Genomic DNA, 26,100 nt, shown 5'->3' on the forward strand with positions numbered 1-26,100 from the left:
GTGTAACCATGACAACAGTAGACCATGCGGTTTCGAATCTACCCTATGATTTTACAGGCTATCAATTTAAATAAATTAAAATTTTTTAAACAATTGGAATAAGACACCTTTATTTAATCTTTAAGACATTAAATCAAACTTTCACAAAATATTTTTTGAGCAGCTACCACGTACCAACCGCTTGTAGAAGCTGGGAATAGTGAACAAAATAGACAAAGTTCCCGGCATTCAGTATACCTTACATTCTAGTCAATAATCCAATACAATGAAATTTAAGGGAAGGCCAAAGAACTCAGGATAAGTGGTATTTTAATGCAATTAAATTTTTAAAAAAATACAAAAACAGACATCATGAACAAGTTATCAAAATTTTATATAACGACAGGATCCGTTAGTCAGATGGTGTTAAATGCTATGGAGAAAAATTAATTAGGGAAGGGAAAGGGTTGGAGGTCGAGTGGTTGCCATTTAAAATAGAAGGATCAGGGAAAGCCTGGTGGAGAAGGTGACATTTTAGCAAAGACCTGAAGGAGCTGAGAGAACCTTGCAGATATCTGGGGGAAGTATGTTTCAGACACAGGGAAGAAATGCAAATGTCCTGAGTGAGAGCTGCATATCATATAACTCTACCTAACTGATAACAGCTATAGTTTATGCAGCACCTAAAATCTACCAGACCCAGTGCAAGACACTGGTGATTCTGCTATTGGCCCCAAGAAGCTCTCAGCCTGTCAGGATCTGCCAGGAAAAACACTGTGTCATCAGTGGTGTAATGGGGGCTGAGAACAGTCTTGTGGGAGCACGGGGAAGGAGGGCTTCCCTGAGGAGGTGAGCTTCAAGCTGAGCCTGAAGGATGAGTGGGGTTTAGCAGCACAAGAATGGCAGTGGGAGTGGAGTGAAATGTCCAGGACAACACACAGGCACAGAATCAGGAAATAATGAGCTGGTGTGAGGGAAGCATGGGGTGTGGTAGGGTTTACAACTTTATTTCCCACAGCTCCCAACACAGTGCCTGATACACAAACCAAACCAGTGGTTCTCAACTTTGACTGAACTGGGAATCACCCTGTGCCCCCAGTCCCTGCCCCACGATGCTGGTACTTTATAGTCCCCAGTGATCCTAACGTGAAGCCTGGGCTAGATCTGCTGACCTAGAGGAAGGGCATCAGACAACCCGGTGCCAGGTGGGGGGATGGTAGACATATGTCATCATCCCAGTCTTACAGCTGAGGAAAATACAGCTTGGTGAGTTCCACAACTGGCATCTGCTTACCAGCTAGAAGGCCAGGCAGACCTGGGCTGGACCTGAGCTCTTTTGCTCTAAGAGCATCACAGCCTCTGCAGCCCAGCACTGTGCTCGGGGCTTTCCCAAGGAATGCAGTCCCAAAGGTTTTACTGGGGCAACAGTCCCCATGCTTCTCTGGGGGCAGAAGTTGAATAATCTCCAGTATATTTCAGGATCCAAAGTAGCCTTATATTTCTTCCTGCTGCTCGTGTACTTTATTACATCCTTTCCAATCCTGGAAGAGCCAGGCATCCATCCTCTGCACCCTGAGGTGTTAATTATTTCTCAATTAGCAGTTACCGGCTGTAGAGCATAGTGGTGTGGAGAGGCCTAATGACTCACCGTGTTTAAACATCCCCACATCTTCAGAGCACTTTACCAGTGGTAACTAATTAATGCTCATGACCCTCTTGGGAGGCAGGCCAGAACTGCTGCCTTTTACCGGGAGTTTACAGGAGGCTCTGCAGCCGGGAGCTGCAGGGTCCACTCCAGCCAGCCCTGGTCAGAGTAGATTTGCTCTTCAGAAAGTCCAGGGTGGTGGAGACCAGAATATAGCCCTTTCTCTGCTAGCAACTTCCTGGGTGACGTTTCAATCAATTAATTGATCAGTCATTAATTGGGTGCCTTGATTTAAAGAGTCCATTCATGGTTAAAACCTCACAAGTTCCCTAAAACAGAAAAAAAGAAAAAGAAAAATTCATTCATTCATTCATTGTCATCTACAACAAAGCAAAAGCAAAGGACCGCACACTTGCCTTGGTGCCCCACAGCCCTGGGGACTCACCATGCTGTTAGTGGTTTCCACCGGCTGCTGGCCAGACTGGGAGTCCCCTGGGGGCAGGCACAGCCCTGAGCACAGGGCCTGGCCCAGTCAGGGCTCAGCAAAAGGTTTTGCTTTTTTCTTGTTTTAATATATCAATCAATAAATGAATGGATGGTTTGTCTCTCTCTCAGATCGGAGCTCCTCCAAGGACAGGTTGAGTCGTCCCTGCATACCGAACCCATGGCCTGTCGCAGAGAGGCTCCAAGTGTGTGCTGAATGAACAACAAAGGCTGAGTTCACGGTGAACTCCCTGACCTCAACTTGCTCATAACCTCCCGAAGAGGCTGTCTCTCAAAGTGGTGGTCACGGCAGCCTGTGGTAAGACGTTATGAAGAGGGGAGAGCAAGATGCTGAGGGAGCAGCGTTGCAAGGAGGGGGTGGATCAGGGAGGGCTTCTCGGAGGAGGGGGCGTGAAATTGGACCTTAAATGATAACTAGGAACTTTCCAGGCTAAAAAGAATAGGAAGACATTCTAGTCAGAGGGACAGTAAGTAAGGAAAAAGGCTTCAAGATAGTTCTGGCTGGAGCACAGAGCACACCCAGGCATCAGGGAAGCACAACTGGAAAGGCAGTGGGCACCACTGTGCCAGGGCCTGCTGGACAAGACTGCCAGTTTCTCATCTTTGAGGCCAGTGAAACTTTTTCTGTGAAGAATGATACTTCTCCTGCCCCACCCCCGCCAACATACACACATCTGTTTTGAGGCTTAACCCAAATCAGCTCCTCTTCTGAGAAAAATCCCTGGGCATTTTGCATTCCACTCTACAGCATATATTTGTTATATTTGGAAAACAAGTGTAATTGTCACTCCAGGAAGACGGTTGCCTCCTCTGCCGAGGGCGCTGGCCAGTGTGAGAGGCAGTTCTGTGGGCAATGGAAGGGTTTTACACCAGGGAAGGGCATGGTCAGTTGTGTTTCTTTGCCTGAGTGAGGTGTGAACTGAGACTGGAGGAAGAGGATGGGGAGAGAGGCTGGATGGGAAACTCCCGTAACAGCCCAGACTGGGGCAGTGAGGGAGAGGAGGGGACAGACTCCAGAGAAGCATTGGGACAGTCCACCTGTTGGACTCCTGAGCCCACCCCGTAACCTTTTAGCCCAGCCTGGCCCAGACAGACTGGACTGGAGGTGGGAGGGTGGCCTTGCCTGGGAATCCTGCCCAGCCAGTTCCCAGCTGTACAACCTTGGGCCACTTGCTTCCTTGTTTCTTCATCAGTAACACAGAACACCACGTAAGGCTGTTGTGAAGGGCTCATGAGAGATGTAACTGAAAGCAACTGGCTCATTCTTCCAGCCCATTCCAACTCCGGGGACCCTATGGCTGTCCTCGGCCACCATAAGGAGACAGCCATCCTTCTGCTGCCGCCTCTGTTTCCTTCGGACTCCCCTCTCTGGCTACAGTGCGGGATGCCAATGCCCTTCTCTCTCCAGGGGGCCTCTTCCCCCTGGGCCCAGGATTCCCCTCGTTCATGTATTCACTGTCCAAGTCTAGGATGATTAGAGGCCAGAAGGGGGATGGGGAGGGGGGGCCTCTTTTTTTAAATCAAGATTCCTCAGAATTGAAGAGTGTGGCACCAAACGTCATCATCATCATCATCATTGTTCACATTTGTAGAGCCCTTGCTATGTGCCATGGACTGTATTAAACACCTTACACCCATGTCTGATTAAGTCCTTACAATAAAACCCCATGCAGTACAAATATCACTGTTATGTCCCTTTTACAGATAAGGCAACCAAGGCTTGGAAAGGTTGGTTAGCTTGTGCATGGTCAAGACAACTAGTAACAGGGAGAGAAAGGATTCATCTCCAGGTCTGTTTGATGCACAGCCTGATCTCCCCACTCAGAGCCTCCAATGTTATTTGTATCAAACATACATCCAAAGTTGTGGGAGCAGTCACCCAAACAGACTCTTTCTGTCTGGCTGGATCCCCTCTGCTGGAGGCCCACTCTTTGGCGACCACCACAATGGCATCCTCTTGAGGAACCCTCCCTTGAAGTCCCCTCTGGCAGGACCTCCCCCTCTCTTGAGACCCCTCAACATTTTGTCTGAGTCTCTCCTCTGGCCCATTCTCTCTCTCAGGTGTGTCACATGAGTGTGTACATGCGGTGGGGCAAACAGACCTGAGTGCAAATCCTCACTTTGTCACCCACTTACCGTGTGCCTGTGGGTGAGATACTCAGCTTCCCTGAGGCTCAGATGCCTCATCCTGAAGATAGTAGTGACATCTGCCCCATGGAGTTGTGGTGAAGATACAAGGAGTTAACCCAGGTACAGGGCTTAGCACAGCGCCTGGCACATAGTCAGGGTTCAATAATGTTTGCTGTTATTACAATGATTATTATTATTATTATTTTAAAAATAAATTTATTTATTTTATTTTTGGCTGTGTTGGGTCTTCGTTGCTGTGCGCGGGCTTTCTCTAGTTGCGGCGAGCGGGGGCTACTCTTTAGTTGCGGTGCGCGGGCTTCTCATTGTGGTGGCTTCTCTGGTTGTGGAGCACGGGCTCTAGGCGCACGGGCTTCAGTAGTTGTGGCACGCGGGCTTAGCTCCTCGGCGGCATGTGGGATCTTCCTGGACCAGGGCTCAAACCCGTGTCCCCTGCATTGGCAGGCGGATTCTTAACCACTGTGCCACTAGGGAAGTCCTTATTACAATTATTTTTAATGGTGAAAGTGCCCTGGCTGGCACAATGCCAGGCACACAGTTGGGCATGTAGCACATGCAAAACATTTATCTTCTCACCCCCATAGACTGCGAGCTCCCAGAGGGGAGGGCCCATGTCCTGTTCATCTCTAGCCCTGCCATTGTAAATCTGTTTACTATGTAGAAAGGTTTTGTACATAGTAAATCTCAGTACATGTTTGCTGAATTAATGTCTTTCTAAATAATTCCCTCAATTCATAAGAAAGGCTTGCTAAAAATGCAATGAAACAAAACTCTCAGCAACAGTTAATCTGTCAACCAACAGCTCCCTTTTGAGCCCCTGCTTTGGGTTAGTGCTGCAGAGCACCGGCATAGCCAGAAGAAGTCTGGGGCACAATGTAGATGCCCCAGGACAGAGGGAATAATCACGTCTGTGAGTTCTGAGTGTGACTCCAGCAGTTTACCTGGTCACCCTCATCTGGAAGGATGATGGGAATTGAGTTCTTTCCAACAAGGCTTTGCCTTTTCTCTTTGGTGCAGAGTTGAGTTAGGTGTGAGTGGACCAGGTAGAGTTGACGCCCTCCAAGGCTGGTGGCTTAGAGAGAAGAAGGCAGCATCTGGATCCAAACAGAGCTGGGTTTGCTTTCCAGAGCCAGCATTTACTGGCTGTGTGACCTGGGGCAAAGGACTTGACCTTTCTGGTCTTTGGCTGCACTACAATGGGGTCAGTAACCTCCTTGAAATACTATGAAGAGCAAATGAAAAACATTACAAAACTTTGTAAACTGAAAGCTCTGTATTAATATTAATAATAGAAATATATTCAGATCATTCTTTTGTAAGATTAAATGTGTAATGAGATGATGACTTTTAAGTAATTAAATGAGATTATGTATGTAAAGCACTTGAAGGGCACCTGGTACATAGCGCTCAATATTGGATGAACTATTGTTAATACCCCAGTACGGCCCTCCTGTCTGCTGCTCCACTACCTGACGGCTCTTCCTCACCATGTCCACATGGCTCACTCCTTCACCTCCTTCAGGTCTTTGCTCCAATGTCACGTTCACAGCCAGGACTTCCTGACACCCTGATTTTCACCACAATCCCCATCCCTGCTCCCCAGCACTCCTGATACTCTCTCTCCCTACTTGTTTTCTCCGTAGCATTTATCATCATTTAACATACTAAATATCTAGGTTTTGGTTTATTGTATTACATTCCCCCTCTACCACCTGACTCCACCCCAATTAGAATGTAAGCTCCATCCAGGAGGGCAGGATTTTTGTTTGTTTTATTCACTGCAGGAGCCCCAGTGCCTATTCCAAGGGGCACCAAACTTTTTCTGCAAAGGGCCAGACAGTAAATATTTTGTGCTTTGCAGGCCATGTCATCTCTGTCACAACTACTCAACTCTGTTGTTATAACATGAAAGGAGCCATAAAAATATGTAAACAATGAGCGCAGCTGTGTTTCAAGAAAACTTTATTTACAAAAACAGGCAGTGGGCCTAATTTGGCTTGTGGGCCACAGTTTGCCAACCCCTGGCCTAAATCATTGTCTGGCACATTATAAATGCTCAATAAAGATTTGGTGAATGAATTAATTAGTGAATAAATGAATGAATGAGCACAAGACAACTGGTGCAGGGACTGGTCCTCAATAAATACTTATTCCTTCCTATTTTATACTTAATAAATACAACAAGGTAGGCCATGGTGTACTGTATTAGAGGTACAAACAAGGTGCCATGCAAGTACTGGGAGGTGGAAGAGCCCTTCTCTTGGGATGAGAGAGGACATCAAGGGTGTCTAAAGCTGGGCTCCCCTAGAAGCAGGCCCCGAGTCAAGGATTCGAGGGCAAGCAGTTTCTTTGGGAGGTGATATCAGGAAACACTGGTAGGAGAGTAGGGAAGTGAGAGAAAGAAGGGCCAGAAATGAATACCGTGTGTGATAATGAATGGGCAGTTTACTGCTATGGGCCCCTGGGTCTCAATCCCACATTCCTCCAAATTATCTTATCCCCCCACCCAACCCTGTTTATGAGGTTCAGGTATTTATCCAGTTTCCATTCCCCATTGGTTGAAGGCTGTTCCCAGGGGTGTCAGCTACCCAGTGCTTCCGGCCAGGTGGAGAGTGTCAGGAGCTTGCAGTAGGATGACATTAGTGGGTACCAGGTAGGTGAGCAGAGAGGGGGTGTGGCGTGCACCGAGGTGATACTTGAGCTGGCCTTGCAAGATAGACACGCACCATCTTGTTTAAGATACTGTTTTCAGGTCTTTGATGCCCACAGCTAAGCCTAATCCTAACAGGGACAGTCACTAATAGCTGTTCCAGTAGACAGACAGACAGAGAGCATCTTCTTTCTTCCTTCCTTTCTTTCTTTCTTTCTTTGGCTGCTTTGGGTCTTCGTTGCTGCACGTGGACTTTCTCTAGTTGCAGCGAGCGGGTGCTACTCTTGGTTGAGGTGCGCGGGCTTCTCATTGCAGTGGCTTTTCTTGTTGTGGAGCACCGGCTGTAGGTGCAGGGGCTTCAGTAGTTGTGGCGCTCGGGCTCAGTAGTTGTGGCTCGCAGGCTCTAGAGCTCAGACTCAGTAGTTGTGGTGCACGGGCTTAGTTGCTCCGCGGCATGTGGGATCTTCCCAGACCAGAGCTTGAACCCATGTCCCCTGCTTTGGCAGCCGGATTCTTAACCTGTGCCACCAGGGAAATCCCCAGAGAGCATCTTCTGTCCCTTGCACCCAGTGGGAAAACTTTCTGGGAAGGACTCTGATTGGCCCAACCTGGATCCCATGTCTGCATTTGCAGTCAGGGGATGGGGTATTATGATTGGCAGCCCTCTGCCACCACTCAGAGTGGGGAAGGAGTGCTTAGTAGCCCAGGAAGGAGAGGTTCTCTTCCCAGCAAGGAGGGGCACTGGGCAGATGGAAGCAGTAGCTCTCCACCACAGTAGGGGTTCTTCGGTTTGTTTCTTTTACTTTGTGGATGAAAAATAAAACTCACAGAGGAGCTGCAATTTAATGAAACAATTTATATGCCAAAATAGAACAAGCCCCAGCATAGAGCTATTGACTGGTTTGGGAACATAAATATGAAAAGTGCATTCAGATTTTTTAAGTGTGCAGTTTATAGAGCAACATATGTGATAGAAGAGAAAGTAATCTAAACCCCAAATAGTTAAAAAGCCATTCGTTGATACTCTTTAGCCTGTCTGCCATTCAAGGCAGTGTGTTGGGTGGGGGGGGACTTCCCTGGTGGTCCAGTGGTTAAGAATCCACCTTCCAATGCAGGGGACGTGGGTTCGATCCGTGGTCAGGGAACTAAGATCCCACATGCCGCGGGGCAACTAAGACTGCGTGCCGCAACTACTGAGCACGCGAGCCACAACTAGAGAGCCCGCACGCGACAACTAGAGAGAAGCCCGCGCGCCACGACGAAGAGCCTGCGCAACTAAGACCCGACGCAGCCAAAAATAAATAAATAAAATAAACATTTTTTAAAAATCAAGGCAGTGTGGGAGGAACTCAGGAAAGTTATTGAACCTCTCTGAGCCTCCATTTCTTCATCTGTAAAATGGAGACAATGCTGATATATAGCTCCTGGGCTTGTGAAGGTTAAACGAGGTGAGGCGTGTGAAACATGGGCCACAGGGACTGGTCCACGGCAAGTTCTCAGTAAATAGTTTTGATGAGGATAATGATGATTTTTTTTTTTTTTAACCTCCCTGTGGGAATATTCACTGCTCAAATTGTTCTTCTGTGGCCATCTAGAGGCCAGCTGGAGCTTTTCCACAGCTCCACAGGAGTTTTTGCTCACCACTCTCTACAAGAATACCCCCCTCTGCTCCTCCTCCTCATCTCCAAACTAGAGAGGTCATAGTCCAAACAGACCTGGGGGGGTAGGAAAGGTGCTTCAGGTAAGTGGAACAGGGTGAGCACAGGCGGGAAGCGGGACGTGGGGGCCGGTACTACCGACGTGCAGCCTGGAGAGGCTGCCTGGGGGAGGAGCCGGGGCAGGAGTGAGCAGGTGGTGCCCCTCACCCCCTCAGCAAACCTTGCCAGTAACTTCAGCCCCGCGGCGCCAGAGCCAGAGCCGGGGAGGGTTTCTTGCTGGCAGCATGCCCATGATGCTGGGGATCTGTTTCCATCTGCTCATTTTACTGCTGAGTTGTAAAGTGCTAAATGTCATTATCCTCCCCTTCCTTAAACAAGAAAAAAAGTTAACGGCCTGAGAAAAGGAGATATTTCACTTCATTTGGCATCCAGCCACCACCATCTACACAGGGTGCTCCCTCGGGGCCTGATTAGAGACGGGAGAAGACCTGTTCTGTTCTGCTTTCAGCTGCTGGCACCCGCTCTGTGCAGGCTCCAGGGCGGGCACTGGCAGCTAGAGGCCAGGCCAGGGCTCAGCCAGGCTGCGGGTGTTCAGCCACTTCCTGAACAATTCAAACACTGTAATAGGTGCCAAAACAGAAAGTGAGAATGGGAGCCAGAGCAAAGTGATTTGATCAAGGTCACCTTGCTTATTAGGGTCTGTGTTCTATGTGGCAAAGGTGAACTTGAGTCAACACACAGAAATTACATAAAAGAAGGTTTCAACTCAGTAAAAGGACAAACTCAGAAAACTTAGACTGTTAAGAAATGGATTGATTCCATCAATAGGTAGTGAGCTGCCTGTCTGCCAGAGGCATGCAAGTGGTTTAGATACTCCTTTCAGAACACTCACTGTTGAGAGGAGTTCTGATTTGGATGGAGAGGCTGGAAGAGGTGATGATTAAGGTTCTTTTCAATACTGAGATTCTAAAAACCTATAACTGAAAAATCTTACCTGTTTTCATGGTCTTTAACATGCCTAGCTCATGCTGGCTAAACAGGAGTTTCTAGCACCTGATGTTGGCTGCTAGACACAGAGGAAGGAATGGGCAGGCAGCACAAGGTGCGATTCATCTTCATTACTCCGATTATGGGGTCATTAAGGCTTTTACTCTGCAGTGCTCCCCTAAGGAGCTCCTGCTGCTTCAGCTGTGTGACAGAGAGTTGTCCTCCCAGCTGCCCAGTAGGCAGGGGTGTTCCACAGGACTCAAAGCTGTAATTGAATAAAGATCAAACCGGCCAGAGCCACGATGCTGAGGCCTGGCCTCAGCAGTGGCTTGCTGAAGAGGCGTGGCCAAGGACACGTCCTGAGCCCCAGGGACAGCCATCCTCTCCTCCCCACTGGGCTGGGGAAAGGCCACTAACACAGAATGAGTGTGAACAGTGTGGAGGGTGGAGTAGCCAGCTCTGTCAGCTTAAACCTCCAAGAGCTTCCCATTGGTCTTCCAAAGTCCCCACTGTGGCCCACGAGGTCCTGCATGACCTGCTCTGCATGCTCTAGACTGTGAGCTCCCTGAAGGCCCGGGCAGGGTCTATTCTGTTCTGCACAGTAGCCCCAGAGCTTGGCACTATGCTTGGCACTTGGCCGGTGCTTGATAAATGCTGAGTTAATGACTGGTAGGCCTGTGGTCTTCCTGGACTTAACAGAAGTGAACTTGGCAAAGGAGGCAGCCCCAAGGGGCTGGAGGTGGGGTTCGAGTTTCTGTCTGTCATTGATTCATTGCTTGACCTTGGGCAAGTCCCTGCTCTCTTGCCTCAGTTTCCCTACCTGGGCCTCAGTTTCCTAGCCGCAGATTTGGGGATTTGGTCTAAAGCTGGAGAGGAGGGCTTCCCTGGTGGTGCAGTGGTTAAGAATCCGCCTGCCAATGCAGGGGACACGGGTTCGAGCCCTGGTCTGGGAAGATCCCACATGCCGCGGAGCAACTAAGCCCATGTGCCACACAACCACTGAGCCCACCTGCCACAACTACTGAAGCCCGTGTGCCACAACCACTGAAGCCCGCGTGCCTAGAGCCTGTGCTCCACAACGAGAAGCCACTGCAATGAGAAGCCCGCTCACCGCAACCAGAGAAAGCCTGCGTGCAGCAACGAAGACCCAACACAGCCAAAACTAAATATAAAAAAAATAAGTAAATAAATTAAAAAAAAAAAAATTTGGAGAGGAGGTGGAAAGACAGCCCATGCTCTCCGGCTGAGCTCTAGCCTGCAAAGTTCCCTAGGTGGCAGACCTGGCCCCAACCTCAGCCCTTGTGGACCTGGTGATGGAGTCATCGGTTTGGGACTGACGTAGCCACGTCCCTGCTGTGAGTTTACTCAGTTCAACAACCAAAACTGAGCCTGTCTTATGTGCCAAGCTCAGTGCTGGGCCATGGGGCTGAATCAGATGTGGTCCTTGCTGTAAAGAGCCAGAGTTGAATGGGGACAACAGACACGGTGACATCATGATGGTGCAAGGACAAGGGAATATAAGCAGTGCAGAGGGACACAATGCCCTGAGAGTGTGCACAAAACAGAGTGATTAATGAGAGCTGGAGGATTTGGCAAGACTTCCTGGAGGAGGCACCTTTGAGCCTAGCACTTGGGATAGAAATTACAGGAAAAAAGCCAGTGGGGGAACAGGATGTACAAAGGCACAGAGGTAAGGCAGTTTTCGAGCAGGGAGACTAGTACACTGTGGGGAGGGAGCAGGGTAGTGACAGGTTGTGTTGGGGATCACAGGCCCAACTCTAGACTACCCATGACACATCTCCCAGGAAGGGCTGTGTCCCAGGAGACAGCACACATGGGGCAGGTCTGGTTCAAAGTCTGGTTCTTCCCATGCTTATATGTGACCTTGTTCAGTGTCTCAATGTCCTCATCTGTAATAAGGATCATGATGCCTACCCTTCAAGGCTGGTGAGAAAACTGCATGAGTTTACATGTATGAAGTGTATTGCACACAAGAGGCAGTCCCAGAAATGGGGTTTCCTTTCTCTTGTTGGCTTCTGTCAGTACCCCTGACAGAAGCTCTAGTGGGCGTTTGTTAGTCATTTATACGATTCTGTGAATGAGATTATCAGAAAGAAGCTTTATTGAAAAGGTTTGGCAGGAGGAGGAGGCAATGGAGGGAGAAATGCATGACCTTGAGGACAGGAAAAGCGAGGAAGGAAACAAACTGGGAAGCCTGGGGAAGGGACAAACCTCACCAACTTCCCAACTTTGCCAGTAAACCACCTTGAATTCAGTTTGTCTGCCTGGGGAAGCAGGAGAAGAGAGAGATGGGTTCCTGTCCTAGGGAAGGTCACAGGTCACAGCCGTGGGTGGAGAAGGGATGGGGGAGAAGTGGACAGGGCTGTGTGTGCGGCCTGCTGTCCAGTCACCTCCTGCACTCTCCTGCAATGGAGATGAGAGGAAGGAAGGAGGGAAAGAAAGTCACCACCTGAAGTGGTGAGCCATGATGAGCCCTGAGGTGGAATTCAGGGGCCTTAGGGTGGCCTCACTGTCTGGATATCACAGGTGCCTGGAACGACAGCATTATCCCAATGGATATCAGAGTGCCCCAGGTGACAGGTGACACATAAACCCTTAACACATAAACACTTAATACTTTAGTGTTATCGGTTTATTAGTATTTTTCCAAACCTGAAAAATGCTGAGAGTAAGTTGGAGGGGTGGGGAGGCTAGGAAGTGTGACTTTGAGCAAGCTACTTCCCTTCCAGGGCTCTCAGTCTTCCTATGTGCACAAAGAGAGATCGGGGTGCGTGATCTCTAGGGATTGCACTTTTCGGTCTGTTCTCCATCTGTCACTGGGGACATGAGAAGCGATGCAGGGGTGCTGGCCTATCCCTGGTACAGTCTGAGCATCAGGAAAATGAACAAAGCAGTGAGTGTAACTTTTTTTTAAAAAAGGGGAAAAGTGCAAAATAAATCACAAACCATTAAGGGGGGGTCTTGCCATTGCAGTTACGTACAACCAGCATTCTTGCAGTCTGGAAAGAACTTGATCTGGAATTTTAGGTTAAATTAGCTCTTGTAAGTAAGTAGGACCACAAGAATCCAGCTTGGCCGTTCTAAGATTTGCTGGCAATCAGAGCCTAAGTCTTTGACAATAAAATTCCACGTCTAAGATTCTATGACTATGATTCCAAGAGTGTAAAATTCCAAGATTTTCTTCACTCTTTTGTAGAAGGTTTGAGGTTGGGGGCAGTTGGCACTTCCGTGGGTGGGGCCCCTACTTTCCCCCCAAGAACAGAGAAGTCAAGCAAAGGTACTACTGATGGGCTTTATTTCAGGGAGTTTGAGGGCCTTTCAGACCAAGCTGGCCAAGGATGAGGGCTGCTGGAAGGCTGCTAGAGAGGCAGGAAAGAGCCCTGAGTAGCCAGATGTAGACTACCGCCCTTCCCTTACTTGCTCCTTGGCAGCTGTGCCCTCTTCTCTAGCCACGGCTTCTCTGGAGGCAGGACCTGAGACCTACTCCAGTCAACCTAAGTAAAGGGGGCTTTATTATAAGGATAGAGCGTGGCTCACGGAATCCAAAGACAGGCTCTTGGGTACTAGAAAGCCACCAAAATGAAGGCAATTATCTTCTGTATCTCTTGGGAGGCTCCATATTATTTTTTCTGCATATTTGTACAATTTGGTCTTTCAGTTGACAGTTTCCCAGCGGCCCCTCGCGTCTGCCCCAGCTGAATCAGGCCTTTTTGCCTCCGTGGGCACGTCAAACCGTCCTAGGGTCCCAACGTTTCCATTCCAATTCCCGAAAGAGAATCTGACGGGGTCCCAGGACCCGCCAGCTTACGGCAGTGAAAGCCGGTGGGCAGCGCCCCGACCAGGTCCAATCACTTGTGGGCGGGGCCTCAACGGGGCGGGGCCTCAGGGACCTCCGAAGGAGAACGCGCGGCGGCCCCGCCATGGGCCAGTGCCCTCGCCCTCGCGCGCCATGGTCTCGAAGAGCAGCCGCACCAGCGCCGGCCGTCCCTGCGCCACTAAGGCCCGGGCCAGCCCCAGCACCTCGCCCGTGTGGCCGCGCCACACGCGCTGCAGCTCCTGGCGCAGGCGCGCCGCCGGGTACTTGTCCTGGGCGCAGCGCAGCCACGCGTCCACCTCGCTGCCCAGCTCGCCGTCGCTGAGCTGCGCCTGGCTCCACTGCGCCATCAGGGCCTCGAGCAGGCAGCCGAAGGCCTCGGTGTGGCTGGAGCCCGCGTCGTCCAGCTCCACGGCGCGCTTGAAGCAGGCCACCGCGTTGGCCTCCTCGCCTTTGATGCGCAGGCACTTGCCGCGCAAGAGCTGCAGCTCGGGCAGCGTGGCGCCCAGCTCCGACTCGCCGGCCTTGGCCAGGAAGACCAGCGCCTGGTTCAGCGCCGCCTCGTCCACCGCCAGCAGCTCCTGCACAGCGTCCACGCCCATGTAGTAGTAGACCTGGGGTGGGGGCTTCGGGTGAGCCTTTCTCCCCTGCCGTCGCTGCTCCCCGTTCATTCCATTCCCACACTTGCTGTTTTAAAAATTCCACGCATTCATTCCCACCCTCCCTCCCTCGACAATTATTCATCGCAAATTTTGGTGCCCCTCTCCTGGCAAAGGAGACAGTACTCTGATTCCAGTTCCAGCCCCAGCGCTCTTGGCCATATAACCTTGAGTGGGGCAATCTCTGGGCCTCAGTGTTCTCATACATAAGATACTGTAACCTCTGGTAGTCATTCCGTGCGCACGGAAGGCACAGAAGGATACAGAATAATGGCCCACACTTTCTGAGCGCTTAGAAAGAACTGGGCCCTGTTCTGAACGCTGTAGGTGCATCATCTCCTATAATCCTCACCAATGCAGTAGGAGGCAGGTACTGTTATCAGGCCTGGGGATGCCCTGCGTTCCTCCCTGTGTCCTCAGTGCCCAGGCCTGGCCTGGCAGAGAGTTAATAGGTTTTTAGTCAGCTATTGGCTACCCTAGCCAAGAGGCTACCTTACCTGGCCGATGTCCAGGTAGGTCTTGAGGCCTGGGCACACCTTGACCACTTCCTCGAGGTCGGCCTTGGCGCAGGCCAGGTGGTTCCTGTCAGGCATGCCCCCGAGCCCCATCTTGCTTCGCTCCAGGTCATGCAGGTAGGCTCTGACGTGGATCTGCCCACAGAGAGTCAGCTCAGGGAAGATGCTCCAAGCAAGGACCCTTGCCCACTTTTCTATCCTAAATAAAGTTTTTTTTCTTAACAGCAATTCAGGGAGATTCTGTGGTGCAGTGGAAAGCCCCTGTGACTGGAACTCGGGAGTCCGAGGTCCTAGTCCTGTGCCAGCTTGGGCTAGCCACTCCTCTTTCTGGGCCTTAGTACACTGACCCCTCTCTGTACAATGAAGGGCGTTGGATGAAGTAAGAACCATTCATTCATTCACTCATTCATTCAACAAATATGTATTGAGTGCCCACCATATGCCAGGCACTGTGCTAGGTACTGGGGTACAGTGGTGATAAGACAGAGGAGGTCCCTGCCCTGGCAGAACGTTCTAGTAGGGGAGATGATCATAAACAAGTACATGGTACCACTTCAAGTGGTGACAAGTGCTATGAAAAATAAACAGGGTGATGGGATAGAGGTGACTAGGGGAGGGGGTTATTTGAGATGGGATGGCAGCACCGATTTTGTGAGAGACTGTGTAAGCAAGTAGTGTGGGAAGAATGGCAGGTGGCCCCAGGTTACAAGCATCAAATTACAAATGATTCCAGACCCTTGCTTTCATCACCACTTCCTCCCTTTTTCCCCACATCTATTTGGAGCATTTAGAAAATCTAGAGGTTCAGGAGGGGTAGGGAAGGGGTGGAGAAGGAGGAAGTAAGAAAAAGGGGGTCATTGTCGTTGAAGGTATTAATGCTTTATAGCCATTGGCGGGCTCTGGTTCTAAGACAGCTTCATGAGGTGGGGGTGGGGTGGGAGTGGGAAACTCTGGCTTTCAAGCCAGTTGAACTTGGCTGAATTCCAGCCCCTCCCCCTCTTTATTAGCTTGACCTCTGTGAGCCTCATTTTCCACATCTGAAAAATCAGTACACTAAGATCTTCCTTGGAGTTACCATGACAATGGAGAGAATATGTTCTAGCCAGGACCTAGCACATGATAGGTGCTCAGTTCATTCATTCATTCCTTCAACAAATATTCATCAAGAGCCTGCTACGTTCCGGGCACTGAGGATATATAGCAGAGAGCAAAATGACAAAATTCCCTGCCCTCTTGGAGAATGTATTTCAACTGGGGGGAGAGACAATAAACATGATAAATCAGCAAATAGTATGTTAGGGAGTGATAAGTGCTAAAAAAGAAAAACAAACCAAGACAGGAGGACACAAAGTGTTGGTGAGAAGCTGACATTTTCAAGAAGATAGCTGCTAGCAGCTGCCTTTTCTTCAAGCCCTCCAGGAAGTGAGGGAGGAAGCCAACTGGATATTTGGGAGAAGAGCATTCTAGGCAAAGGCCCTGAGGCAAGATCGTGCCTCAGGAACTGCAAGGACCCCAGGGTGGCTGGGAGGGAGGGAGCTGAGCCGGGGTGGGTCAAGGTCATGGGCCAGGTAGGGCCTTAGGGTCACAGCAGGGACTAAGGCTTTTACACAGATGAGTTCCCGTCCCTTCTGTTCCTTCCTCCTCACTGTCCCCTGCCTCCATCCTGGTGCCAGTCTGGTCACCTGAGTAGTAAGTGTGATCTTTGGAGCTACAGGGAGACAGCGAGCATACGCTACAGGCCAACCTGTGATGGAGTGAGGAGAGTGAGGTTTGGATTCCCACTAATGGAATGCAGGACCCTGGGAAGGTCACTGCCTCTCTGTTGCCTCATTAGTAAAATGACACATGTTTGGCCTCTCACAGGATCCTGCGAGAATTCAATCAGGCCATGAATATGAAAGTGCTGGGTGAAATGCAGAGTGTTATAGAAAGGTGTTATTATTTACTATCAATTATGAGTAATATAACTACTATTGATAATGACCACATCAACTGCCATGAAGGAACTGACTGTCTAGTACCTGCTGGCAAAATGATTATGTCATACAGACCAAGACCAAGGGAGCAGATTCGCCATCATGTCCCATGAAAGGTAGTGGAGAAGGCTGTCCAGCCTGGAGCAAAGTGAACTCAGAGCTCCAGCTCTTTGCCCCCAAGCAGATGGGTTCTGTAGGGGCTCCAAAGGGCAGATCTGGGACCAGTAGGGGGAAGCCAGAGGCAGGCAGCTCTCAGTTAAATGAGTAATCTGCAGAGCTCAGTGACCATAGTGGACTGCCTCAAGCGACAGTGAGCCAGTTAAAAATATACCTAATAATACTGCTCAACCACTTATGAACTCTTACTATGTGGTCAGTACTGAGTTTTACACAAGAGTATAATTTAATTCTCATAACTACTCTGTGAGGCAGGTACAATCACCTCCAGTCTATAGAAGAAGAAACTGGGGCTCGGACTTTGGGCAAGAGTATTCTGTCTACAGTCCCGTAGCGTGTAAGCAGTGCTGTGGGATTTGAACCAAGGCCAGCGGTGTTGAGAGCCAGAGCTCTGATCTACAACATCAGACTTCCTCCAATATACCCTCTGCCTTTCACAAGCACCTCCCATGCTCCAGGCACCTGCTTTAGATGTTACTTCACTTAGTCTTCTGACAACCTTTTAAGATAGATGTTATTATCCATATCTTCCAGATTTGGGAACGGAGGTTTGGAGGGGTAAGTGGCTTGCCCCAAGTCCCACAGTGATGAGTGGAGAGGCCAGAATTCCACCCAGGTCAGTATGACTGCCTAAGGTTCTAATCAAAGAGGAGGCTGGCAGGTTGTTGGCTAGGTCATTGCAGAAGGGATGAGCAGTGGGTGGGAAGCTCCTTCATTCTCTCACTCAACAATCTTAGAGAACACAAACTGTGAGCCTTGATGACACCTAAGCTCCCTTCCACCATGAAGGCTCCCTGACCTCTGGGCTCTGGCCACAGGGTCTTGGCTCTTGTACTCTGATTCTAGATGGCAGGATAGGGTGAAGCTGCGGGTAGACTCACCTTGGCCCTTGTGCAGTACGCCTGCCAGTTGAGCTCCGGATCTCGTAGGATGTCCAGGGCCATGTTGCAGGTACCAATGGCCATATCCTGCTTTCCGAGGAAGTGGAAGATTTTGGCCAGGTGATTCAGGATGGGGGGTTTGTCCTTGGCAATCTCAATGGCCTGGGTAAGGGAGGAGGTAAGAACAAACCATTTGTCTGGCTGTTTGCCAGAACTGGAACCCCTTCTCTCAGTAGAGCCATATCACCCCAAAGATCTTATTCCTCATATCCACCACATCGTGGGACCCAACATTTTGGGCACAGCTCACTGGCACTCAACTCCTGAGAGCCTGACTCGCTGCCATGCTCTCTGCCATGTTCACGAGACATGTCCAGTGAATCCCTCCAGACCCCAGGCAAACCCCTCTTCCTCAGACACGTCACTGTGTGCTCCCCCATTTTCCTGGGGCAGGTAGGGGGAGGGGCCAGAATCAGCCTCTACCTGCCCCAGACTCACACAGTGTTTCTAGCTGGGCACAGCACTTCTCCCACCACCACCCCAATATTGTTACTGACAGCTGCCTGCCTTGTGTTTGTTGCTGCCCCTGAGACGGTGAACTCCTACAGGGCAGGGGCCCCATCTGTCCACCTCTGTGCCCGGCACAGAGTAGGTTCCCAAGGAGGGGCAAAGGCAGTGCATTAAATTGGACACAACTCTCGGAACATACGTGAACCACTGTTTATGCTCTGCTCTCACTAAGATCTCTCACCAAGAAATTGCTCATTACTGACCAGCAAATGCTAGGAACGTGCCCCGGGCAGAGCGTCGTGCTGACCGCAAGGGGAACGAAAATCACAGGGTCCCTGGCCTCCAGGAATGTCTTCAAAAACTGAGCTAAGTGTGGAAACTGCCACAGAAACGAGGTGCCAAGAATAAGGCTTGAACAGCACTTTACAGTTTACAGTGAAGTTTCATCCACTACCTCCTTTCAGTCTCTCAATATCCTAGATGGTGGACAGATCACATAATTAACAGATAAGGAGGTTCGGAGATGGAAGTGACTTGTTTTAGGGTCACAGGGCCTATGGGCAGAGCTGGCATCCAGACCCCAGCTAACCTCGGCTTCTTTCCACTTTTCCCCGGGGGTGTGAAGGGGAAAAGCCTGAGGGTATATCTGGGAAATCGTGACTAGCTTAGAAGACAGGCCTGGAGAAATGGAGAGGGTCTGACTCATAGGCCAAGAGGACAAGGGAGCACTTTGGCTTTGTTTGGGATGGAGAGAAAGGTCTGGAATAAGGGCACTTCCTGAGTAAGGCAGGGAGGTGGGGATGACACCCAGAGAAGCAGCGGGTTCCGGGAGAGGAGGCTGAGGTGTCAGGCTCAGTCCGGGTTTGGAGACCTTCTGTGGCCAGGGGCACATACCTTGCCAAAGCAGTCCAGGGGGTCGGTCCCTGAAAACCCGCAGTCATGGATGCCCATGGGGGTGATGGAGAAGGTGTCCTTCCTCTCCAGCAGCATCCCGAGGTAGCACCAGGCCAGAGCTGGGGGTGAGGCCAGGAGAGGGGTCTCAGGCAGCAGCGGGGTGGAGAGAAGGAGGGGAGCCACAAGGAGGCAGGGGGCCAGTGCCACCCCAGGTGTTAGCCCCCAGGAAGACAAAGGGAGGGGAAGTGGCATGAAATCACTGTGGGCCACCCAGGGACCGAGAGAAACAACGGTGGGGAGAGGGACGTGTGAGTGGAGGGATGAACAGTTTCAGTGCTTGTTCTGTGTTTACTGTGTCACGCGGGACACCCCGCTCTCTGACTCCAGCTCTCCCCAGCTCTGGAGTTCTGGTCCCTGTGGAAAAATGACTCGACTCCCCTCCAGAACAGCCTTCCTTCCCCCCACCACAAAATGGGGATAAGAGGCTGCAATGGCGAGAACTCTGTCTCTTACACTTTCGGTCACAGACAGGCCTGGACACGTGCACCTGGAGTGATCTGCAGGCGCCCATTCACCTGTGCGAGGTGTGCGAGCTCCCTGAGGTGAACAAGGGAGTGGATGAGACAGAGGGTGAGGGACAGCGAAGCAGTGCTAGAGGTGGGGACAGTGACAAGACCGGCAGGGCTGGTGGCGGGTGCAGGGAGGACGGGGCAGAGGCTCCTCTCCCACCCGTGCCCACGGGTCCTGCCTTGGTGGTGGGGCTCCGAGGACTTGAGGACTTGCCGGAGCAGGGCCAGCGTGCGGTTGAAGGCCGGCAACCTCTTCTGCTCCTCGCTGCCCAGCTCCAGGAAGATGCCATCTAACCTGTGGCAGAGAAGGGGACGCGGCTGGTCAGCACCCTCCCAGCCATCCCCAGGGTGCCGCGAGTCCTCCCCGGGCCAGTGGGCAGGGAGGGGAACTCGGGGAGCCCTTGCCACGCAGATGGGCTCAGCCATTTCTCCCCTGGCTTCCAGGCCCCATGTCTCCCCGTCCCTCCCCACCATCCCATCCCCAACCCGTAGCCTGACCTGATGAAGAGCGTTGCCATGGTGAAGTACCAGCCCCTTTTTTCCTCCTTTGGGATCTAGGGAAGCAGAGAATGGCTTGTGCTGCTGCTGTTGAAGCATTTGGGACATTGTTCATAGACTCCCATGCTTTCCCTGAACCCTGAGAAGCAGCAAGTACACTCTTGGTCATAGTCCTGGCTCTGCCACTGGCTGGCTGGGTGACCTTGGGCGAGTCACTTCACTTCTGTGACCACAGAGGAGTTGACAAGATGACCTGTGTGAATGCCCCGAGCAAGGTGTCCATCACAGAGCAGGCGTGGCATCCATTTCCTTCCCTCCCGTCTTGCCTTCCAGGCTAAGCTCCCCTCCCCCTTGGCGTCTTGCCTTCCAGGCTAAGCTCCCCTCCCCCTTGGCGTCTTGCCTTCCAGGCTAAGCTCCCCTCCCCCTTGGCTCCCCGACCTGTGCCCTGGATCCACCCTTGCCGCAGGGCCCACACTCCACCAGTCACCTTCTCTCTCCCCCGCTTCTCCCCTTTGGCGCCATCCCTCAGCTTCCACCTTCCTGAGAAAGCCCCTTTGGGCATGTGAGTGAGTTCAGCTCAAGCCCAGGACCCCACCCTGAACTGTTTTCCCATTGTTTTTCTTGCCAACTTTGCTGTGCATTTAGACTGACTTGGGCACCAGATAAAATATTTATGACGTTATTTATGGGAGTAGCTAGCTGCTCCTGCCTTGGGAAGGAATTTTAATGAAAACCAATAAAACCCCCAGTGCATATCAGCAGCTCTGCCTCAGGCTCCAGCCCCTCCCTCCACATTCATCTCCTGTGGTTGATCTCCAGGTTCCATTCTGCACTCACCACCCGCCATCCGCAGGGGCCGTCTCAGCTCCGGGCCCCTATTATCCCTCCACCCCACCCTCAGCAGCTAGGATGAAGCATTCAGTCCAGCCAGCATTTCTATGGTGTGAGGCATCTATGGTGTGAGGCCCAACTATGATGTGTTGGGTGCTATGGAGCTGTGGCACTGAATGGGACCTGCACCCTGGCCCAAATGGGCTCACAACCCAGTTGGGGAGACCATAAATAATGGGGTTTGAAGGAGCGCCTGCCATGTGCCAGGATCCTGACACTCATCATCTCAATCTCACAACAACCTATGAGGTAGGCGTCATCCCCATTTTACAGAGGCACATATTGAAGTTCAGAGAGGCAAAATGACTTGCCCAAGGTCACACAGCATGCAAGTGTCAGAGCTGGGATTTGAACCCCATTTGTTAGTCTCCAAAGCCCTTGCTCCCCTCATTACACTGGCTTACCAATAACTATAATATGAAGCAGGGTTTGATCAAGGCTGAGAGGGGGATGCAGACAAATGCAGCAGGATGAAGAGGCCACTTCCAGCCAGAAGACTCTGAGAAGGTCTCATAGAGGATGGGCTGTAAGGTGGGCCTTGAATAGCAGTGGTATTTGATAGGGTGAGGTTGGGGGACAAGGGCATTCCAGACGGGGGGCTCAGCACGGACACGAGTGGGCAGCTGGGGAGCATGGGGCACGGTGAGTATGACTGGGGTGTGGCGGGAGCTAACGTTGCCAAGTTAGGCTGCGGCTGCTCTGGGGTGGCCTTGGATGGTTCGGAGGAAGAGAGGAAGGGGGACCTGTGAGTAGATCTCAGTGAGCAGTGTGATTGCCTGTAGGGGAGTGTCTTGAACCCTGACCCAAGCCAGGTCTGGCAGAAAAGCCAGACCAAAGACAAAATTAGAGCAAAAGGAACACCAGGGGCTATGGGAAGAGGTTTCCTACATGATCCAGGGGGACCCCCAAGACTTCTAGAGGAGGACGTGCTGGAGCAGGGTTCTCAGGGACAAGTAGGAACCAACCAGGTGGATACGGTGAGAGAGGGCATCAGATGGAGGGCACATCATGTGCAAAACCTCAGAGATGAGCGAGCAGGTGTGTCGGGGGCTGCATGCAGCCCGGAGCGGCTAGAACCCCAGTTGTAAGGGGCGAGGGGATGAGCCAGCAGGGGAACATCAGGAGGGGCCCCTGAGTGTCAGACTCAGGACCTGGAAGTCATCTGCAAGGCAATGGGGAGGCATAGAAGGGGTTAGGGGGGGAGTGCCAGGATCCGGTGTGTTTTTGCATCCATATCACCTTGAAGAGTTATCCTGTTACTTAGGTTGGAATACGTGTATGGGGGCTTGGCTGGGAACAGGGCTGTCTGGAGGGGAGAGCGGCGGGACCCAAGGATTAAAGGGCATCCTTGAGAGCACAATGGAGAACACTGGCCAAAGCAAAAAGCTGGATGGGCTGCCAGATGACCTTACCTGCTGCACCTGCACGGGACCTGGGACATGGGAAGGGGACTCAGATTCATGGGGCACCTACTGTGGGCCAAGCTGGTCCAGGACCTTGACATAATGTCAGCACCTGTCTGTGTGAAGGACCAAAGGCACATGTGCCTCAGTCTCCCTGGTTGCCTGTGGCTGTGATCTCGTGACCTCTGTCCCCATGCCTGCTTTGAGGTTGGCCAGACTGAGTCATGGTGGGGAGACACAGAACTTGCTCCCCCTTTCAGGCTCCTGACAAGGAGATGTGACCACAAGTGACAGCAGGTATCCTAGACTAGGGGAGGGCTGCAGTGCAGAGAGCAGAGGCTCGGGTGGCCAACAGGTCTGGCCACAAGAGGGGGGTGACCCTGGGTGGATGTGTTACCCTTCAGAGGCTGTGTCCTTATCTGCAAAGGGGCATTATGAGGCAGTGACCAGCCTGGAGACTGTGCCCATAAATCTCCATAAACGTTTGCCCCCTTTCTCCTGGTTTGCATTAGAAATGTGCAGGGTCAGGTGTGTCTAGGAGGCTGCTTTGCCCTATTTCAGTTCTGGGTGGGGCATCGAGGTCTCAGGCTCTGGAGTCCGGGGCTATCCTGCCTCACCCCACTCTCCACCTCTCCACCCCCCACTGTGCTCCTAGGGCCTCACATGCCCCGTGGGGTCCACAGGTCCCCAGTGTTGAAGAGCAGTGTGTTGTCCTCAGGGCTCTCCCTGGTTCATAGCAACTTTCTTGTTTGGTATTCAAGATGCAAGAAATTAAGTTATGTGTCCAAATCACACAGTTAGTACATGACAGAGTTGGGATATAAACTCATGCCTTCATAGTCCTAGCCCGAAGCCTTGTCCACAGCACTCAGTTACCTTGATCAAGGTATTATGTCTCTGAGAACACTGAGACCACAGAGGTGAAGCAGCTTGCTCAGGGTCACACCAGGTTAGTATCAGGACGTAAAACCCAGTGGTTTCACCACCATTCTGATAGTCTTGAGTAAGTCAAGCCTGGTGATGGTTTGCACTAAGTAAGCAATACTACCACCTGGTGGCAGAGTGCCTGAATTGCAGGGGCAACTCCTAAAGGTTAACTCTCCTCCTTCCCTTCTACTTGAAGACTAAAACTGATTTTCAGAGAAGTAGCTAGCTGAGTGACACCTCTATGACAAATCCCAAATGTAGCCCCTCCTCAGATCCCACTTAAGAGTAACATTTGCAGGAGGGCTTATGGGGTTGCGAATCAGGAATGGAGTTAATGGTATAAACAGACCTAGTTTGAAGCCTCACTGTGCTTGGGTTCCAATCCTCCATCCCTGTGATGGAGCTAGTAGAGAGAGACCATTCATTTTGCTGTGCAATTCTGGTCCTAAAATGGGCTGTCTCTTTAAAAATCCTTCTAGTTGTAACTGAAGCAGCAGCTGAAGCTGTTACCAGGGGCAACCTGGCAAGCCACGGTATGTTAAATTAAATTAAACAGGCCTCTGACTGCCCCCTCCCCTCCTCTCTCCTGGAGAATGAAGTTGCTGTGAAACCTCTTACGGCTGCAAGGAATTCACTTCCAGAGTTGATGGCTCCCAGAGGCAATATATTTGGAGGCAGCCTGGGAGGGGCTGACAGGACCTCTGCCAGGAGAGGAATATTGACTGAGGGCCTCGTCGTGTGGGCTTTGGCAGGACACCCCACCTTTTCTCTTGTTCATCCTCATCAGGACCCCGTGAGCTGGGGGTTCTGGGGTCTATGAGGGGGCACTGGCCGGAGCGTGAGCCCGCCGAGGCTTCCAGCTGGCAAGGCCCAGGCACCAGCACTGCCCTTAAGTAGCTGGTTAGATCCTGATACTAGCTGAGGGTGGGAGTGAGGCACAGACTTCAGGCAAGGGGTTCTCAGGACATCTCCCAGCTCCTCCGAGGCCCTCACCGGTATTTCCCTCATTATAGAGATGGGGAAACCGAGGCTCAAAGAGGCAGAGATGTGCCTACTTCACCTGGTATTTCAGGCCAGGTCTCTGACTTCAAGTGCATGTTACTCCCACAACACCTCGCTGCAAGTGTTTGTACAGTGCTTACCACTTACAAAGTGCACTCACACCGATGCCACATGATCCTCAGAAAGCCCTTCGTGGAATGTAGAGTGGGTTATCATCACCACCCTAGTACAGATGGGAACACTGAGGTGAGAAGACATCCTCAAAGACACACAGCCAGTGTGAAAGCCTGGACTGAAACCCGGAAATGCTGCTTTTTTAGCTATACTAATAATAGTGCATTTTATTGAGCACTTACAATGCACCAGGCACATAATTTACATGTGTTAACTCCGGGGTTACCTAGGAGGTAGGGACTACGATTATCCCAGTTTTACAGAAGAGGCACCTGTGGCCCAGAGTGGCATAGCTAGAAGGTAGCAGAGCTGGGAACCCAGCAGCTTAGCCCCAGAGTTCCTGCACCTGACTACCCCAGACGAGTGGTCCTCGAAGTGGGGTCCCCCGACCAGCAGCATCAGCAGCACCTGGGAATTTGATGGAACCACTGCACTAGAGTCTAGCACTGCAGAGAGCCAGGTGAAAATGGCAGGCCAGTGCATCTCTTTTTAAATGAGCAAAAGGATCAGCAGCTGTGATCCTCTGGAAGCCTGAAGATCCAAGCTGCTACAGCTGGGTGGGAAATTGACAAAGGTGGGTGATCTGGCAGTACCTGCAGAGAATATCAGGATTAGGATTAGACATTACAGAGCAGGTTTGTGTTAACTTGGCAGATGTAAGGATGGGTCTCAGCTGGCTATTCCATTTACTTCAAAAGGTGGTCCCCACAGAAGGAAATGTTGCAGGGCTTAGCTATTTTAGAGGATTTCAATAGAAGATCTCAATATGCTAATGGTTTATGAATCTATATGTGTCTGCATAGGCTATACAGAGACCTTATTCGTTCTTAAGGAAAATGTTTGCCTTGCGGTTTGAACTCTGCCCCTGTGGATGTTGTATTCTGTGTTTCAGAGTCAGTTCCTGAGAGCTGACTGATTCTCTTTCAGGGGAGGGGGGATGAGAAGGAGGAAAGAGAATGAACATTTCTCAACCATCAACTGCCCACTGGGCACTTTCGTGCATCGTGGCACTGAATCCACCCACACAGCAGCCCAAGAAGGTGTAATGCATCCTCCTCCTTTTACAGGCAAGGAAACAGAGGCTAAGAGAAAAGCCGCCTGGACAGCCCCACAGCCCAGGGGGAAGTGCCAGGATTCAAGTTCAGATCTGCCTCCCTCCAGGGCCCCTGTTCTTTCCACCTCATCAGGCTGACCCTGTCTGTGAAGGCTGATGCTGCAGAAATAAAAGTCACCAGGTGGCAGGCCTCAGGACTATGCTCTTCCTGCTCAACTGGAATGTCCTCTGTGATGACACAGAGCAGCCTCGGGCTCTGCACGCGGAGACCCAGCCCCAGCCCACCTGGCTGGCCTGGCACCCCTGGGGGGTCTGCTCCAGAGAGGCTGGGCAGGGGTTTCTCCTCATCCAGCTCCTGCCTCGGTGGGGGTGGGGAGTAAACAGAGGGTTGAGATTGGAGTCCCACCCCTGCCTCTACCTCCCCCCAGGGTTCCGTGAAAGTCCGCTGGCCCAGCCTGGGCCTCAGCTTCTGCATCTATAAGCAGGGATGATCGACTGGGTTTGCCTGTGTCACAGGCACATGGGTGGGAGTGATCAGTGCGACTGTGCAGAGGGGATTGGGGG

The 26,100-nt window shown here is 51.4% G+C and overlaps 1 protein-coding gene across 7 annotated transcripts in view; it reads right to left on the reverse strand.

Moving 5' to 3' along the window:
• Positions 1-156: 156 nt before the first annotated feature.
• Positions 157-26,100, reverse strand: part of TTC22 (tetratricopeptide repeat domain 22) — a 34,140-nt gene continuing 8,196 nt past the window's right edge. Inside the window, exons 1-8 of one of the 7 annotated variants that reach the window (XM_036842142.1) lie at positions 24,449-25,009; positions 21,942-22,138; positions 20,086-20,141; positions 19,767-19,882; positions 19,019-19,137; positions 17,615-17,776; positions 14,563-14,715; positions 12,281-14,093 (exon numbers count right to left, since the gene is read on the reverse strand). In XM_036842142.1, coding sequence (XP_036698037.1) covers positions 13,320-14,093; positions 14,563-14,715; positions 17,615-17,776; positions 19,019-19,137; positions 19,767-19,882; positions 20,086-20,141; positions 21,942-21,986 — 1,425 coding nt within the window. In that variant the 5' untranslated portion in view covers positions 21,987-22,138; positions 24,449-25,009 and the 3' untranslated portion in view covers positions 12,281-13,319. Of the gene's footprint in view, positions 1,954-12,280; positions 14,094-14,562; positions 14,780-17,614; positions 17,777-19,018; positions 19,138-19,766; positions 19,883-20,085; positions 20,142-20,242; positions 20,365-21,941; positions 22,139-24,448; positions 25,010-26,100 lie in introns of those variants that run through there. The other 6 variants (XM_036842133.1, XM_036842151.1, XM_036842118.1 and 3 more) reach the window with 6 other exon arrangements.

This window comes from Balaenoptera musculus, chromosome 1 (genome assembly GCF_009873245.2).
Source record: "Balaenoptera musculus isolate JJ_BM4_2016_0621 chromosome 1, mBalMus1.pri.v3, whole genome shotgun sequence".
NCBI lineage: Eukaryota > Metazoa > Chordata > Mammalia > Artiodactyla > Balaenopteridae > Balaenoptera > Balaenoptera musculus.